Raw genomic sequence first — 17885 nt, 5'->3', positions numbered from 1 at the left:
ATAAGTACAAGTTCCTAAGGGCATTCACCACAACTATCTTAATCAAAACTACCCCAGGCAGTGAGCATGTGGTATGTGCTCAGCAACAAAGTACTTAATTAATGTGAAAATTCTGTGTAATAGTAATAAACAATGATCAGTAAACAAATCAAAAAATTATCAGCAAGATAAACCCAAACATCAACTGACTGTAACAGACAAGAGAACACCTGAGACCACCATCGGGAGGAAGGAAAAAAGCAAAATAGAACAGAACAGGTTCCTACCTGGTTGCTTGGATCCAAGCCAGCATAAGAATTTCTTGAACTACAACCAACTGGGGGTGTGGCCTCTCGAATAAACTCAGCCATTTCAATTCCCCCACCGGGATCACTGTGGGAGAAAAAAAAAAGAGAAAAAGAGAGTAACTGTCCTTATTCTGACACCAATTGTTTTCTTTTAGTTTGTTTTTTAAGTTATACTTTTTTTCTGTAAAACTAAGAGGCTCACATATTTAATACAGCAAATAGAAAAAAAATTATTCTTCCTTTGTAAATCCAATAATTTGAATTATTTTATAACCATGTCACTATTTCAAAATATTTAAAACTCTCTCCCAATCTCTCTATATCCACTCAGTATTAGAAACTGGCCTTGATTATAACTGTACCATATAATTGTACCATACTAAATATAGCATGCACTTTATGATATATTGCACTCTATGATATACAAGGACTTCCCTCGTGGCTCAGACGGTAAAGCATCTGTCTACAATGAGGGAGACCCGGGTTCAAGCCCTGGGTTGGGAAGATCCCCTGGAGAAGGAAATGGCAATCCACTCCAGTACTACTGCCTGGAAAATCCCATGGACAGAGAAGCCTGGTAGGCTACAGTCCATGGGGTTGCAAAGAGTCGGACACAACTGAGCAACTTCACTTTCACTTTATGATATATGCCATAAAACCACTGTAGCAAAGAGATGATTTGCCTTTTGTTTCCCAACGGCAAAGAGAAATTGGTCAGAAGGTAATGAGATCTTACACAACCTATTCTCTCCAAGAGTACAGTCTAAGCTGCCTAACACAATAAAGAACATGCATGAGAACGATAATTCTGGTCAAGTTATTTGTATCTGTACTTCTAAAGTTAACAGAATTTCACCGGGACACTAACTTGTTTTACAGAATTGGAAACCTAAGATTTTAGATTTGTATGTGCTGAATTAGAAGGCACAAGTTTAAAAAACTGAAATGATGCTATGTAGTAAAAACAGGCATTGCTGCTGCTGCTAAGTTGCTTCAGTTGTGTCCGACTCTGTGCAACTCCATAGACAGCAGCCCACTAGGCTCCTCTGTCCCTGGGATTCTCCAGGCAAGAACACTGGAGTGGGTTGCCATTTCCTTCTCCAGTGCATGAGAGTGAAAAGTCAAAGTGAAGTCGCTTAGTCGTGTCCGACTCTTCGCGACCCCATGGACCGCAGCCTACCAGGATCCTCTGTGCATGGGATTTTCCAGGCAAGCGTACTGGAGTGGGTTGCCATTGCCTTCTCCGAAAAACAGGCATTACAAAGACATAAGAGAAAAGTACTAGTTCAAATAACTGAGAAGTCCACTTAAAGTACTTAAAGATAATGGCATCCCAAAATAAGGAAAAAAGACCACGACAAATTTCAAAGCACTTAAGACCATTTTATAATAAGGTTCCTCTAGAACAAACTTTTAGAATAATTCAGGTGGGAATACCAGACCACCTGATCTGCCTCTTGAGAAATCTGTATGCAGGTCAGGAAGCAACAGTTAGAACTGGACATGGAACAACAGACTGGTTCCAAATAGGAAAAGGAGTACGTCAAGGCTGTATATTGTCACCCTGCTTATTTAACTTATATGCAGAGTACATCATGAGAAATGCTGGACTGGAGGAAGCACAAGCTGGAATCAAGATTGCCGGGAGAAATATCAATAACCTCAGATATGCAGATGACACCACCCTTATGGCAGAAAGTGAAGAAGAACTAAAGAGCCTCTTGATGAAAGTGAAAATGGAGAGTGAAAAAGTTGGCTTAAAGCTCAACATTCAGAAAACATTCAGAAAAAAACATTCAGAAAAGATCATGGCATCTAGTCCCATCACTTCATGGGAAATAGATGGGGAAACAGTGGAAACAGTGTCAGACTTTATTTTTCTGGGCTCCAAAATCACTACAGATGGTGACTGCAGCCATGAAATTAAAAGACGCTTGCTTACTCCTCGGAAGGAAAGTTATGACCAACTTAGATAGCATATTCAAAAGCAGAGACATTACTTTGCCAACAAAGGTTCATCTAGTCAAGGCTATGGTTTTCCCTGTGGTCATGTATGGATGTGAGAGTTGGACTGTGAAGAAGGCTGAGCGTTGAAGAATTGATGCTTTTGAACTGCGGTGTTGGAGAAGACTCTTGAGGGTCCCTTGGACTGCAAGGAGATCCAACCAGTCCATTCTGAAGGAGATCAGCCCTGGGATTTCTTTGGAAGGAATGATGCTAAAGCTGAAACTCCAGTACTTGGGCCACCTCATGCGAAGAGTTGACTCATTGGAAAAGACTCTGATGCTGGGAGGGATTGGGGGCAGGAGGAGAATGGGACGACAGAGGATGAGATCGCTGGATAGCATCACTGACTCGATGGACGTGAGTCTCAGTGAACTCTGGGAGTTGGTGATGGACAGGGAGGCCTGGCGTGCTGCAATTCATGGGGTCGCAAATAGTCGGACACGACTGAGCTACTGAACTGAACTGAATTATTATCATAATTATCATAATCCTATCTTTTGCCCCAAGTTTTTTATTAATTCTACCTGATATAGAGTCTATGAATTTTTTATCTATCATTACCAAGAATAAAAGCTCTAACATATACGCTGAACATTATTGTGGACATAGTTTATTTTACCATTTGGCATCTAATTCAACCTCCTTGTTAACAAAAAGAAAAAGCAACCCCAAATTCTTCTGGTGAATCACCTCAACCCAAGCTCTCATATGGCTGCAGTAATGCTGACCCCACTCTCAGGGTTAGGGGGAAGCTCTACTGGCCAAAGTCAATCAGTATATCCCAATCTCTTGGTCTAAACAATTAGTAGTTCCAGAATAAGCACATGACCCAACTCAGGTCAGAGCACTTTACTACTGAGAGAAGAAACTTCTTTGTATCTGCTTGTCTTAAATGCTGAGAAGAAGAGTCACAGAGCTGCTGTAGCCATTTTACAACCGTAAGGGGAGAACCCGTCTGAGGAACCAACTAAAAGAAAAGCACAGCCTCGTAAGAGGAACCAGAGTCATGAAGTTACTTGAAATTCTGCATACTGCCACATCCGATGACATCCCTTAAACAGAGACTTTACACTACTGTGAGCCACAAATTACCTTAACCCTATTTAGGTGGGATATTCCATCAACTGTAATCAAAAGATACAGGTAAATAGAACCTGCTTACAAGTACACCTTCCATTTATGCATTTATCACTAAAGCTGTTTGAATTCTAGTGTGTTTTTTTAAATTAATGGTCTAATAATCATCATGTCCTTATTCGCTTACTGGGTCCCTAAGTCTAGGCCACTGACTACAGTTGGCTAATTAATGTCCAACAATGGAAATCAGCTTTCTAACTTTTTGTTAGTCGCTCAGTAGTGTCCGACTCTTTGAGACCCCATGAACTATAGCCTGCCAGGCTCCTCTGTCCATGTGATTCCCCAGGCAAGAATACTGGAGTAGGTTGCCATTTCCTTCTCCAGGGGATCTTCCCAAACCAGGGATTGAACCCGGGTCTTCTGAATTGCACGCAGATTCTTTACTGTCTGAGTTACCCATCTATAAAAACAAGATATAATGGAACTCAGTTATGAATATGAAGGCAGATTCCGTGTACAAATGTCCATGTGTGAGAAAACTGAAATATGTTCAAGTGTGCTGGACATTTGGTGTTAAGTCACACAGGCTATCTAGGCCAGAATGAGAAATACTTTTCTAATTTGCCAAAATCTTAAGTGTGTATATACAAGCAGTTATCACCCACTGAACGAGTGATGAGTGATAACCAGCAATATTACTGCTAACTCCACTGGAAAGCATCCTCTAATTCAGATTGCAAAGAATCAGAAGATGGTGAGCAAGGTGAAAACCAAGGAACAAAATGTTCGATACCACAGAAAGGACAGACAGCTCTCATCTTCCCTAGTACCTATGCATCAGCTGTAATGATACGTAATTCACATATCATGCAATTCATCCACTGAAACTGTGTGATTCAATGATTTTTAATATATTCATAAAGTGAATGTGGTGAGGCATCCATCCCACAGTCAATTTTAAAACATCTTTATCATCTCAAAAGCAAACCCATTTAGCTATTAACCCACCACCCTCCTCCCATCAGCCCTCAGCAACCACTAATCCTTTGTAACTGGCTTCTTTTACTTAGCACAATGTTTTCAAGGTTCATACATGGTGTAGTATGTATCAGTGCTTTATATCTTTCTCTGGCCAAATATTCCATCGTAAAGATAGGACACATTTTGTTTATTCAATCATCAGTTGATGAATCATCTTTCTTAGTTTTATATATCACTTCTGAGAGCAAGTTCAAATGATTACAATTAGAACATAAAATTAATAACCAAGCAAAATTTACTAAATATTTAATATATTCTAGTCACAGGGGCACATGTTTTATTTGCATTTTCTCATGAAACATTCCCCTAAAATCTATGCTATAAACACTATCATCCTCATTATACAGATAAAAAAACTGAAAACTGAAAGGTGTAAAAACTTCCCTAAGTTCTCAGAGGAGTATACAACGTAAGCCAAGTCAATGGTATACGGAATTCAGGTGGGAAGGGAGGACATCAATAATACTTACTCAGCACTCTACAATGTATTATCATATCTGTTCTTTCTGCTTTTTTTCCTTACACACGAGAATGTAGATACTCATAATCAGTAAGGACTGATATAAGATTTGAACACCAGGTCCAAGTCTAAAGACCACAGTCTAAGATATCAATAATGCCTTTTAACAAATAGGCACTGAAGTTCTCTTTCCAGTTCAAAACAAAAAATAAACTCCATTATCTACAGAAGGTTTCTTAACATCAGCACGATTGACATTTCAGGCCACGTATTCTCAGCTGCTGGGAACCATCTTGTGCGTTCTTAGGATGGTCAGCAGCATCCCAGAGTTCTATCTGCCAGATGCTGGTAGGATTTCTCCCTGTGATAACCAAAAGTGTCTTCAAATATTGCCAAGTATCTCCTGTGGCGGAGGGTCATCTCCAGTGGAGAAAAAATAATCTAGATCTAATGCTCAATGGTCAACACTGAGTGGAAGGAGGGGGAGAAAAAAAGATGAAAGAAAAAACAAATAGTTCTTTTTATAGAAACAAACTAAATCCTCTTGCAAACTTGCTGTACCTTTCTCTTCTCTACAAATTAAGAAGCAGAACTTTTAGTCAGTTATCAGTGTCCTAATATATAAATTGACTGAGTAAGAATTTTCTTTACTAGTAAGGCTTGTAGATTTTCAGCAATGGTGATTTCAGCACATACCTGGAAAGTAAGTAGTTTACAATTCCCACAGAAGCAAAGTGGTCTACTTTCTTCAGTTCAGTAGACCGAACTGACCAAATTCAGGGAATCACTACCTTTACAACTTAATTTCCTCATTTGTTTAAAAAACAAACAAACAAACAAAAAACAGGTACAAGGGAAAGAGGAAAGTAGAAAGGGTCTAATCTGAATTATAAAGAAGATGTCACAAATCAATTTGTTGATAACTAATATCATTAATAGCTCAGGCTTTAACTAGAACTTCACAATACCACCTCAGTACTAAATTTACAAATCTAATCAAGACCACAAGGATGTTCATAAAAGCATGAATAGATAAAAACAAAGTCCCTAAACAGAATAAATCTTCAGAAAATTTAGCCTAAAACTCACCTGAGTATATTTTAAATGGATCCTTAATTTACAATATTGCAAGCATCACTGCATGAGAAACAGAAAAAAGATATATTCTGTTTTCACATATTCACATTCTAAAATTCAACGTGCTAATTTCCTCTCCTGAAACGTTAAAAATGTAGTACATATATAAATGACACTGATTCTTTAAGATCAAGGTTTAAGATCATTATTTCTGAGCTTCCATACCTCAGCCAATGGCAACCAGAAGCAGCAGCCGTGAGCCCTACTGCATTTGCTCATCCATGCAACAAACTGACAGCTCTAATGTACCAAGCACAGTGAGAGGCTCTGAAAATAAGTGCATTTGTTTTCCTGTTCATTTCTGTTCCTCAGAACAGAGATTTGTAAGTGGGAGACTGAGGGAAAGGAGATGCCAAAAGCAAATTCTGCAAAAAAGATCTTATTTAATGGTGACGCTTCAAGATACTCTCTTTAAGATTAAAGAAAAGATGTACACCAATACTATTTCAATTTAACCATGTGTTAGAAGTTATAGCCAATGAAAAGTTAAATAAGAATAAGGCATAGAAAGGAAGAAATAAAACTGTCATCATTTGCAGCAAATCAAGAAATAACCTACAAAATTTAACCATTAATAAGGGAGTTTAATAAGGTTGCCAGAAACAAAGTAAACTACTACATTTAAAGGGACAAAAATAAAAAGTAATTAGGAAAAGTTGATAGAATTTAATAAAAGCTATGAAAGCCTTTTAATGGAGAAATGATAAATCTTTACTGAAAGACATTAAAGAAGACTAAATAAGAAATGCAAATCAAAACCACTATGAGGTACCATTTCACACCAGTCAGAATGGCTGCGATCCAAAAGTCTACAAATAATAAATGCTGGAGAGGGTGTGGAGAAAAGGGAACCCTCTTACACTGTTGGTGGGAATGCAAACTAGTACAGCCACTATGGAGAACAGTGTGGAGATTCCTTAAAAAACTGGAAATAGAACTGCCTTATGATCCAGCAATCCCACTGCTAGGCATACACACTGAGGAAACCAGAAGGGAAAGAGACACGTGTACCCCAATGTTCATCGCAGCACTGTTTATAATAGCCAGGACGTGGAAGCAACCTAGATGTCCATCAGCAGATGAATGGATAAGAAAGCTATGGTACATATACACAATGGAGTATTACTCAGCCATTAAAAAGAATACATTTGAATCAGTTCTAATGAGGTGGATGAAACTGGAGCCTATTATACAGAGTGAAGTAAGCCAGAAGGAAAAACATCAATACAGTATACTAACGCATATATATGGAATTTAGAAAGATGGTAACAATAACCCGGTGTACGAGACAGCAAAAGAGACACTTATGTATAGAACGGTCTTATGGACTCTGTGGGAGAGGGAGAGGGTGGGAAGATTTGGGAGAATGACATTGAAACATGTAAAATATCATGTAAGAAACAAGTTGCCAGTCCAGGTTCGATGCATGAAACTGGATGCTTGGGGCTGGTGCACTGGGACGACCCAGAGGGATGGTATGGGGAGGGAGGAGGGAGGAGGGTTCAGGATGGGGAACACATGTATACCTGTGGCGGATTCATTTTGATATTTGGCAAAACTAATACAATTATGTAAAGTTTAAAAATAAAATCAATCAATGCAAACAAAAAAAAAAAAAAAAAAGAAGACTAAATAAATGGAAAGATTCAATATTGTAAGGATATCGATTTTCAGCAGAGGAATCTACATATCCAATGTAATGCTAATAAAAACTCTAAGTCCTTGTAGACTTTGCCTAGCAGACTCTAAAGTTTGTATCAAAGATCAAGAGTTAGCAAAGTCACTCTTGAAAAAAAAACAAGGTACAAGGTTTGCCCCACTAGGTATCAAGTCTTGTTACAAAGCTATAGCAATTATGATTTGTGTGGTAACTACATAGGCATAAACTATATTAACAGAACAGATAGAGCCCAGAAACATACCCACCATTTATGATAAAGTGAGTACCACAGATCAAAAAGGAAAAGATAGTCTTATAATAAATACTGATTAAGCCAGTTATATATAAAGAAAAACAAATCCTAAATCCATACCTGACAACAGAACATAATAATTTCCAGTACAACTGAAATGTGAAAACAAAGAAACATGAAATTTTAAAAAGACAATCTCTGAGAGTATTTCTTGATATCTGGGTAGAAAATAATTTCTTAAATAAGACAAAAAAACATTAATTACCAAAAAAAAATCAATAAACTATAAATTTAAGAAATGTATGATAATCAAAAGAAATCTTAAGAAAAGCAAAATGACAAGCTATAAACTGGAAAAAGACATCTGTAATGTATATAACCAACAAAGGAGTAATATAATGAGTATATATTTTTAAAATTTACTTTTAATTGAAGGATAATTGCTTTACAATATTGTATTGGTTTCTGCCATACATCAACATGAATCAGCCATAGGTATACATATGTCCCCTCTCTCTTGAACTCCTTCTTCTTAACAAAAAAAGGAGAACTCCAAAGAAAAATGAAACAAGAAATAAACAGGCACTGGAAAGAACAGAAAGCTTAAATGGACCACATATGTGGGGTAAGATGCTCTGCCTCATTAGGAATCAGAAAGGTTAACTATTGATAGAAGTCAAAATAAGACACGTCTAACACTCAACTGTTAAAATGGAAAACTAGTAAAACTTACAAAAACAACAAAATCAAATATTCAGGCTATGAAACAAGAAGGACTTTCACACACTAGTGGTGAAAGTAAAAACTGGTATTATTGTTTTGGCAAACAGTTTGGAATTACCTAATAAAACTGAATGTGAAAATGCCCTGTGAACCAGCTTGCGAATGTCAGATATACACATGTGGCCAAAGAAACATATGATAATGTGTTATCTGAGCAAAAAACCTAGAAATAATCTGAATGACTATCAACAGAAAAATGGATAAACTGTAGTCTACTCCAACAGTAGTAGACTATACAAGAGCAAACACAAATAACATCTGGAAGCATCAACATGCGTAAGTCTACAAAATATGAAATTCTGCACAAAAAAAGCCCTTCACAGAGAAAAACAGACAGCATGATTGTCTTTAGGATGTCTTAGGCAGGCAAAATTAAGTAATAATAGGTTTAGGACTATCTACAAAGACTGTATAACAGTAAACCAAGGGAATTTTAAATAAAGATCACTCCTGAAAGGAAAAGAGTAGAATGAAATGAGAAAGACTTGTATTTGTATAATATCCTATTACTTAAGTTGTGTTGTGGTAAGTATTCACTTGGTTATTATTCTCTAAATTATACATATACTTGATATACTGTTTGAATATACATTTGACAATAAAATTTTTTTGAAAACTAAAAGAAAATAGAAAAGATAAATAACATAAGCATTAAGAATATATACAATTATCCAGAACTAATCATATACAATTTATACAGAACTAGTAAGAGCTAGCAATTACTGAGTTGTTCCACGTATCAAAAATAGTTCTAAGTGCTTTGCATATATGATCTCATTTAGCCTCATAATCCTAAAAGATGATGCTGTGAAAGAGCTGCACTCAATATGCCAGCAAATTTGGAAAACTCCAATCCCAAAGAAAGGCAATGCCAAAGAATGCTCAAACTACCGCACAATTGCACTCATCTCACGCACTACTAAAGTAATGCTCAAAATTCTCGAAGCCAGGCTTCAGCAATATGTGAACCGTGAAATTCCTGATGTTCAAGCTGGTTTTAGAAAAGGCAGAGGAACCAGAGATCAAATTGTCAACATCTGCTGGATCTTTGAAAAAGCAAGAGAGTTCCAGAAAAACATCTATTTCTGCTTTATTGACTATGCCAAAGCCTTTGACTGTGTGGATCACAAGAAACTGTGGGAAATTCTGAAAGAGATGGGAATACCAGACCACCTGACCTGCCTCTTGAGAAACCTGTATGCAGGTCAGGAAGCAACTGTTAGAACTGGACATGGAACAACAGACTGGTTCCAAATAGGAAAAGGAATATGTCAAGGCTGTATACTGTCACCCTGCTTATTTAACTTATATGCAGAGTACATCAAGAGAAACGCTGGGCTAGAAGCACCAGCTGGAATCAAGATTGCCGGGAGAAATATCAATAACCTCAGATATGCAAATGACACCACCCTTATGGCAGAAAGTGAAGAAGAACTAAAGAGCCTCTTGATGGAAGTGAAAGAGGAGAGTGGAAAAAGGTGGCTTAAAGCTCAACATTGAGAAAACTAAGATCATGGCATCCGGTCCCATCACTTCATGGGAAATAGATGGGGAAACAGTGGAAACAGTGTCAGACTTTACTTTCTTGGGCTCCAAAATCACTGCAGATGGTGACTGCAGCCATGAAATTAAAAGATGCTTACTCCTTGGAAACTTATGACCAACCTAGACAGCATATTAAAAAGTAGAGACATTACTTTGTCAACAAAGGTCCATCTAGTCAAGGCTATGGTTTTTCCAGTAGTCATGTATGGATGTGAGAGTTGGACTATAAAGAAAGCTGAGCACTGAAGAATTGATGCTTTGGAACTGTGGTGTTGGAGAAGACTCTTGAGAGTCCCTTGGACTGCAAGGAGATCCAACCAGTCCATCCTAAAGGAGATCAGTCCTGGGTGTTAATTGGAAGGACTGATGTTGAACCTAAAACTCCAATACTTTGGCCACCTGATGAGAAGAGCTGACTCATTTGAAAAGGCCCTGATGCGGGAAAGATTGAGGGCAGGAGGAGAAGGGAATGACAGAGGATGAGATGGTTGGATGGCATCACTGACTCAATGGACATGAATTTAGGTAAACTCCGGGAGTTGGTGATTGAAAGGGAGGCCTGGCGTGCTGTGGTTCACGGGGTCGCAAAGAGTCAGACACGACTGAGGGACTGAACTGAACTGAATCCTAGAGATAGTACTATTATTTGTCTCATCATCCAGATGAGGAAGCCAAGGCATAAAAGTTTAACTCCCCCAAGGTCACACTATCAGGAACTGATTCAAGCCCCTGGCAGATTAAGTGCAGAATCTACATTCTCTTTGCTTACCCACTAAATGGGGGTATGCATTTCATAACAGAAATAGAATAGACTTAAGAACTATGTAGAATCCACTAAAAAATTTATGCACATACACCATACACATATACAAGGGAGTCCCTTGGACAGCAAGGAGAACAAACCAGTCAATTCTAAAGGAAATCAGTCCTGAAAATTCATTGGAAAGACTGATGCTGAAGCTAAGCTCCAGTATTTTGGTCACATGATGCAAACAGCCGACTCATTGGAAAAATCCCCTATGCTGGGAAAGATTAAAGGCAAAAGGAGAAGAGGGCATTAGAGGATGAGATGGCTGGATGGCATCACTGATGCAGTGGACATGAACTTGGGCAAACTCTGGGAGATGGTGAGGGACAGGGAGGCCTGGCATGCTGCAGTCCATAAAAGAGCCAGACAAGACTGAGTGACTGTACAACGACCACACAATGTCTCTGAGTGAGGCTTTCTATTTTAAAAGCTGAGTTCCCTCCAAATTTAATACATTTATCATCAAAATTCTACTGAGATTGTATGGAGAATGAGCAGACAAGGGAACATCTCACAAAAAACTAAGCATACGCATGAGAATAACTAAGATAATATTAAAACAGTGATGAGCTATTCACACTGCTAAGTATTAAGCATACTAGAAAGCCAGTGTATTATAAGCAAAGAGATCAATGGGGCAGAAAACAGAGCCCAGAAATGGACATAATAATGCATTATTCATTCACTGTTGTTGGTCCTAACAAATCTGAAAAAAAAATTAGAAATGTTCTTCAGATTGACTACAAGTTAAAAATAAAAGATAAAATGGTAAAAATACTGAAAGTACACACAGGTGAAAATTTACATAATTTGGGGGAAAGAAAAATATCTTACAAAACTTGATATCAAAGACAGAACTAATAAACTTGCACAGAACAGATCATAAAGAAATTAACTGTGGCATATAAATACATAAATAAAATGCCATAAAGTGAGGAAAAGTATTTGACATAAAAGATGAGTTGATATCCTTCGTAAGTATCTTCTCCAAACCAACAGTAAAAAATTAACCACTGATAGGAAAACATACAACTCACAAAATAACAAATTTAACTGGAACAACATAAGGAAAATGCCTCCATTTCACTAGTAATCTGAAAACTGAAAAAATTAAACAATGATATATTTACCAGCTTGTGAAAATACTAAATAATCAGTGCTACCAAAAGAGGGGGGGAAAAAAAACCTCCAACTGCTCATCACAATAATTAAAACGTTAAAACTCTTTGGACTTTGGCAATATATATTAAAAAATGTGGCATAGTTTTTGAGTAATTCTACTTCTGCTAAATCATGATAAAAAAATTTTAGTCATTTAAAATTTAAACATCACAGTGATCTAATACTTGAATTTAAATTAGAAAATAAATAACTAAAAACAAGATAGCTAAATTAAGCTATTGTATACCCATAAAATGGAATACTGTGCAGTCATTAACAATACTATCACAGGGGGAAAAAAAATACTATCACAGGAAAAAAATGTTTTCACTAATTTGAAATATTTCCTGAGTACCTATTAGTGCAAGACACTGTTCAAGAACCTAGGAATAAAATAGTTTGTAGGAAAAACAAGGCACTGCCTTCAAGAAACTTATAAATGCAAACAAATGATTAAGATTATTTCAGATAGTGATTTATGCTATGAATAAATTATCACAAGAGTAAAAAATCTGTTCAATGAACAAATGAGATAATCATGTTAGGGATGAAGGAAAATGTAACTGAGAAAGGACAAAGGCTGTAAGTGCACTGAAGATGGCACAGAAATACTGCCCTGTCTTAGAAGATGAATATCCCCTTTTAACGGCATTATTTACCTTGATATAATATATTATACTGAGTGGAAACATGGCATAGTGGTTAAAAGCATGGACTCCAGAGCCTGAATGCCTGGATTACTTGATCCTTCTCACCTTACTTTCCACATCTGTAAGTCAGGGATAATAATAGCATCCATCTCATAGAATTGCTTCTGAGGACTGCATGAGCTTAAAAATGTTGTATGCTCATAAAGCAACAATTGAAGAGTTACAATAGGGACACCTATTATTTCTATGAAGTCACAACCTTTTGACTGTAACAACTAAATTCCTCTAGCTGAGGCTGAGGTAACAGGGTAGAATGTGACTGAGAGCAGCAGGGAGAATATTTTACCTGAGACAGGAAAAGAAAGCCTCTAGGAGGGGGTTACCACTACACAGGAACCAGTCATGCTAAGGTCAAGGGAAGGAACAGCTAAGTTTCTAAGGTAAGAATATAAAATTGAAAAAAAATTTACAATAAAGGGAACACTGCAGATTATAAGTGTCAAGTAAAATATCATCACAACTTAAGATGCATACACATTTTATATAAAAGTATATATGTACATACATGTAACTACATATATGTATAAGAAAAATGCTTTGATTTACGAAGTCATATTTTATTATTTCTTTAACTTGTTTGCCACTGCTTTTGGTCTTTGGTGTGTTTAATGATTATACAATTATGATTATTATCATTCAAACATGTTGTTCATTAATAAGGCCAAGGATACCGATTTATCTCCAGATAGTCACCTTTGCTATTGTCTAATGTGACAATCATACCTGTCACTGTATTGATACTGGTAAAACCAGGTGAACAGAAGAGGCCTGACACAATAATCACATCACTGGACACAGGCATCACTGTACATCTTTAAAAACTGAGTGGCACAAGTTTCCTTACCTCGGGCCATTGCTATCTTTTCTCCGTGTTGAACAGTTGCCTTGCTCAGTTTTGGATCGCTGATCTGTGAACTCATTTGCGTTCCTATCTACAATCTCTCCAGCATCCAGGGCTCTGTGGAGTCGATAGTTGACCATCTTCAGAACAATGAAAACAGCAGCTATCACAGGACAATAAACTGCTACTATAATCATGGAAGAAGGAAGGGCCTTAAAGAGAAAGAAAAGATAGGCATTAACAAGGCAATTTACACAGCCAATTCCCATTTTACACATTGATCAATGGTATTTCAGTAAAGAAAAAATAAATAAATAAATAAAATCTTTTATACTTTATTCAACTAGAGAAATCTGTAGCTAAAATAACAAACACACACATTCTCACACAAAGCAACGACTGTGTTCCTAACACTAAACTGTAAAAGTATAAGACAGCACTATCTAATACAGTAGCCACTTGCTACCTATGGCTAGCGAGTGCTCGAAATGAGGCTAGCCCGAATTGAGATGTGCACTAAGAGTAAAATAACAATGGGTTCTGAAAATTCAGCATGGAAAAAAGGGTGCAAAATATCTCAGTCTTTATATTAGTTGTTGAAATATATTTAGATTATATTGGGTTAAATAAAATATATAATGCAGCTTCCAGAAAATTTTAAATTACCTACATGGCTCACGTTACATGCCCAGTGGACAGCACTGGTATAAATAAAGTTCATGCCAAAAAGCTTATAATCCAAACAGAGAGTTAATGTATCACATTACATAATATGTGAATAAGACAGGGTTGTCCTCCAAATATAAATAATCCTTGTTTATGTGCTCCCTGTTAACTTTTTTTACGATATAAACACACTCATTTCCTTGGGCAGCAAGGTAAAGACACTGTGTTCACTATCTATGCTGACCTCACTGTCTCTTAAAAAATAAAAGTTGTTAATAATTAATCTCATAGATTAACTATGAGAGAAATTGTAGAACTGGGGGAAAAAAATTTCAGGTCTGCCTTTCAAAACAAAGAGTTAACCAGAAGGTCATATTTCTCAATATCTCCTTTAATCAGACCTTTTTCCTGAGAGCGTTTAACCATAAATTTGTAACTAGTAATACAACTACCATTCCCCTGAGGCCTTTCTTTGCTGTCCTATAGTAAGTCACAGTTCAATATCTAGCTATAAGAAAAAAACTGAACAGCAGTTTTGCTTCCAAGTTCAAAACACTAAATTCATTCAGATTATTCTTTTAAGTCCAGGCTCTCTCCTTGTGTGGTTTGGGATCTTTGTTGCCAACTACTAAAGTAGCTGGTGCTTCTACTGAGCTACAAGATAAACAATCATTGGTCTATTTGGAGACAAAAACGGAACTTAAATTTTTATTAGCTTTAAAGTTGTCTGCTCTGTCCTTGTGTAACAGAAAAGGGAGTAAAAATAAAACAGCAAAAATAAATCTGGCAAATGAAAACAAAAATTAGCAGAATTTCAAAGCAGTATGCCTGGGAATGGGGTGGTGAACCATAGGTACTAATCCTGTCCTAAACCATAAATTCCATCCATCAGTAATATCTGAACCAACTTTCCTTAATACCTTTCCAGATAAAGAAAAACTAGACAGCAATAACAAGGGGACTGCCTTCCTTCCAGAGTCCACCCTCAAATCCATCAGTCCTGTGGCTATTTCGCTGGGCACAAAGGGTCAACTGGGGGAAGAATTAAGAACCATTTTTCTAGAGCTACAGCGGGACAGTCAATTGGCACTGGGATCTAGCTTTTCTACTGGTATACCTGAAGCTTGGGGATGCTACCTTTACTTAATCATCCTAATGGAAAATTTCTTTTGGCTTATTCACCAAAAAAAAAAAAGAAAGAAAGAAAGGTAAGTGCATAAGCTAAATCCTACCAAGTGCAGAATTCAGTTCCCTATCTGTACCACCTTTCACTTCCGGCAGACAGAGAATGCTGGGGGGAAAAGGAAGATGAAGGTCTTAGTAACCAAACATTGTCCGTAAACTTGAAAATGACAATTAATTAGAGGTAAAGGAAGAGGTTAGGTCATAAAGAAAAGGATTTTTTTTTTTTTTGGCCACACTGCCCAGGATCTCAGTTCCCAGACCAGAGACTGAACTCAAGCCATGGCAGTTGAAATGTGGAGTCCTAACCACTGGATCTCCAGGAAAATCCCCAAAGGAATTCTTTTATTTTTATCTCATCTTTTTAGTCTAAAGAGTATGTATTTTACTACATAGGCAGAACTTTTGCACAAGTAAGTGAGGTAGTCACTTCTGAACTTTAGGACAATCCCATTCATCAAGGCACCCCATGGTAGGTGGGTATTGGGGGAGATGTTTATGAAAGTGTTACAAGGAACTGGGAAGAAGAACCAGGAAGTAGTAATATCTTTAACTGCTTAGTATTTTCAATACACCTATCTATATTAGCTTCCAGTAGGGTTTATCCCATTACTTGTGGAGTCCCCAAAGGAATGTTTTTAACCTTAGAGGTTTCCCATGGAGGCTGCCCCCAAAGGACTCAGAAAGGCCCTCGTATCACAACCACAGCTTGAGGAATTCAGCCCTCTTGCCACAGTCCCCTTCAGGGGGTTGAGGTTAAGGATTCCAGGTTAAGTTTTTCCTTTCAGAGGATGGGGCTGCAGAAGACAAGAAACGATTCCCATTGTCAAGATTCAGACATACATGCCCAAAGAAAAAATCTCAAAATATAATTTTCTATAATTCCAACTACATAGTTAGTCAAATTGATTTCAGCAGGCCACCTGGGAACCTCTCACAAGCTCAGAATATATTTTCCCCAAGGCACTGGCTTACAAATGAACCATTGAAACTTGAGCCTACCCATATTCCTGCCCTCTCCAGGAAGCTCAGACAGTAAATAATCTGCCTACAATGCAGAAGGCCTAGGTTCGATTCCTGGGTTAGGAAGATACCCGGGAAAAGAGAATGGCAACCCACTCCAGTATTCTTGCTTGGAGAATCCCATGGACAGAGAAGGCTGGTGGGCTACAGACTGTGGGGTTGCAAAGAGTCGGACACGACTGAGTGACTAACACATACACACATACGTATTTCTGCACGTTAGAATTTTATCTACATACTATTTTAATATGAATAGAACTATTAAAAATACTAAATCTTTTTCTGTTTACACTTGCATTTTATATTTATGTCACTCTAAAATAAAACATGTACTTGTATTTACATTTTTATCTACAGTAGAATGTGCTTAGGAAAGCAACATTAAAAAATACATATCAACAAGCTGGAAAGAGACCAAAGTAATATATACAGTACATACAGGCCACCAACAATATACATGTGTTAGGAGTAAAGATAGGCAGCTTAAAACATACACAAGAAGACAGAGCACAAATGCGAAAAATAAGGGAGGGAATAAAAGTCCTAAGAAATAAAAGTAAGGCTGTCTACTGATGGACTAAAATTATCTTCCATATTTTATAGGAATTTTTCTATACTTTAAATTTTCCGAACAAGAAAAGAAAAAGCTATTAGATGATCTGAATCTGTAAATTCTGGTCAAAGTCAATGTCTTTAGTTAAAATGTTATACTTGAGTGCAGGCTGAGTTGCTTAAGGCGTGTCCGACTCTTTGTCACCCCGTGGACTGTAGCTCACCAGGCTCCTCTGTCCATGGGATTCTCCAGGCAAGAATACTGAAGAGGGTTGCCAGGCCCGCCTCCAGGCGATTTCCCAACCCAGGGATGGAACCTGCATCTCCTACTTCTCCAGCACTAACAGGTGGGTTCTTTACCACTCTATTTCTACCCTCCTGTTTCATAAAACAATTTTGTTCAGTTCATTTACATATATCTTTAGTTATCTAACTAAAAGCCATCATGAAAAAAAAAAGCCATAATGAGTTATCTAACATAGGCTTACACAGCACATTATCATCATTTTGGCATATATCATTTAAATTATTACATTTTGAATATGTATGATGTTGTTACTGCAAACTGTGTTTATAACAGATACCCATTTGTGTTTTATTAGGACAATTTTTATTCCTTTTCTGTTCATCTCATAAATGCATATTCCTATCTCCGTATCAACAAAAAGAAGACCAGGAGCTGACTGTGGCTC

The 17885-nt window shown here is 37.2% G+C and overlaps 1 protein-coding gene across 6 annotated transcripts in view; it reads right to left on the bottom strand.

The window, feature by feature from the left end:
• Positions 1 to 17885, bottom strand: part of PCNX1 (pecanex 1) — a 185103-nt gene that overhangs the window by 140879 nt on the left and 26339 nt on the right. For all 6 annotated transcript variants that reach the window (XM_061429295.1, XM_061429290.1, XM_061429292.1 and 3 more), the window contains exons 2-3: positions 13774 to 13982; positions 267 to 372 (exon numbers count right to left, since the gene is read on the bottom strand). In XM_061429295.1, coding sequence (XP_061285279.1) covers positions 267 to 372; positions 13774 to 13982 — 315 coding nt within the window. The remainder of the gene's footprint in view (positions 1 to 266; positions 373 to 13773; positions 13983 to 17885) is intronic.

The sequence above is a fragment of the Bos javanicus genome, chromosome 10 (genome assembly GCF_032452875.1).
Source record: "Bos javanicus breed banteng chromosome 10, ARS-OSU_banteng_1.0, whole genome shotgun sequence".
NCBI lineage: Eukaryota > Metazoa > Chordata > Mammalia > Artiodactyla > Bovidae > Bos > Bos javanicus.
The sequence above is the reverse complement of the archived record's forward strand: the minus strand, read 5'-3'. Positions and strand labels throughout refer to the sequence as shown.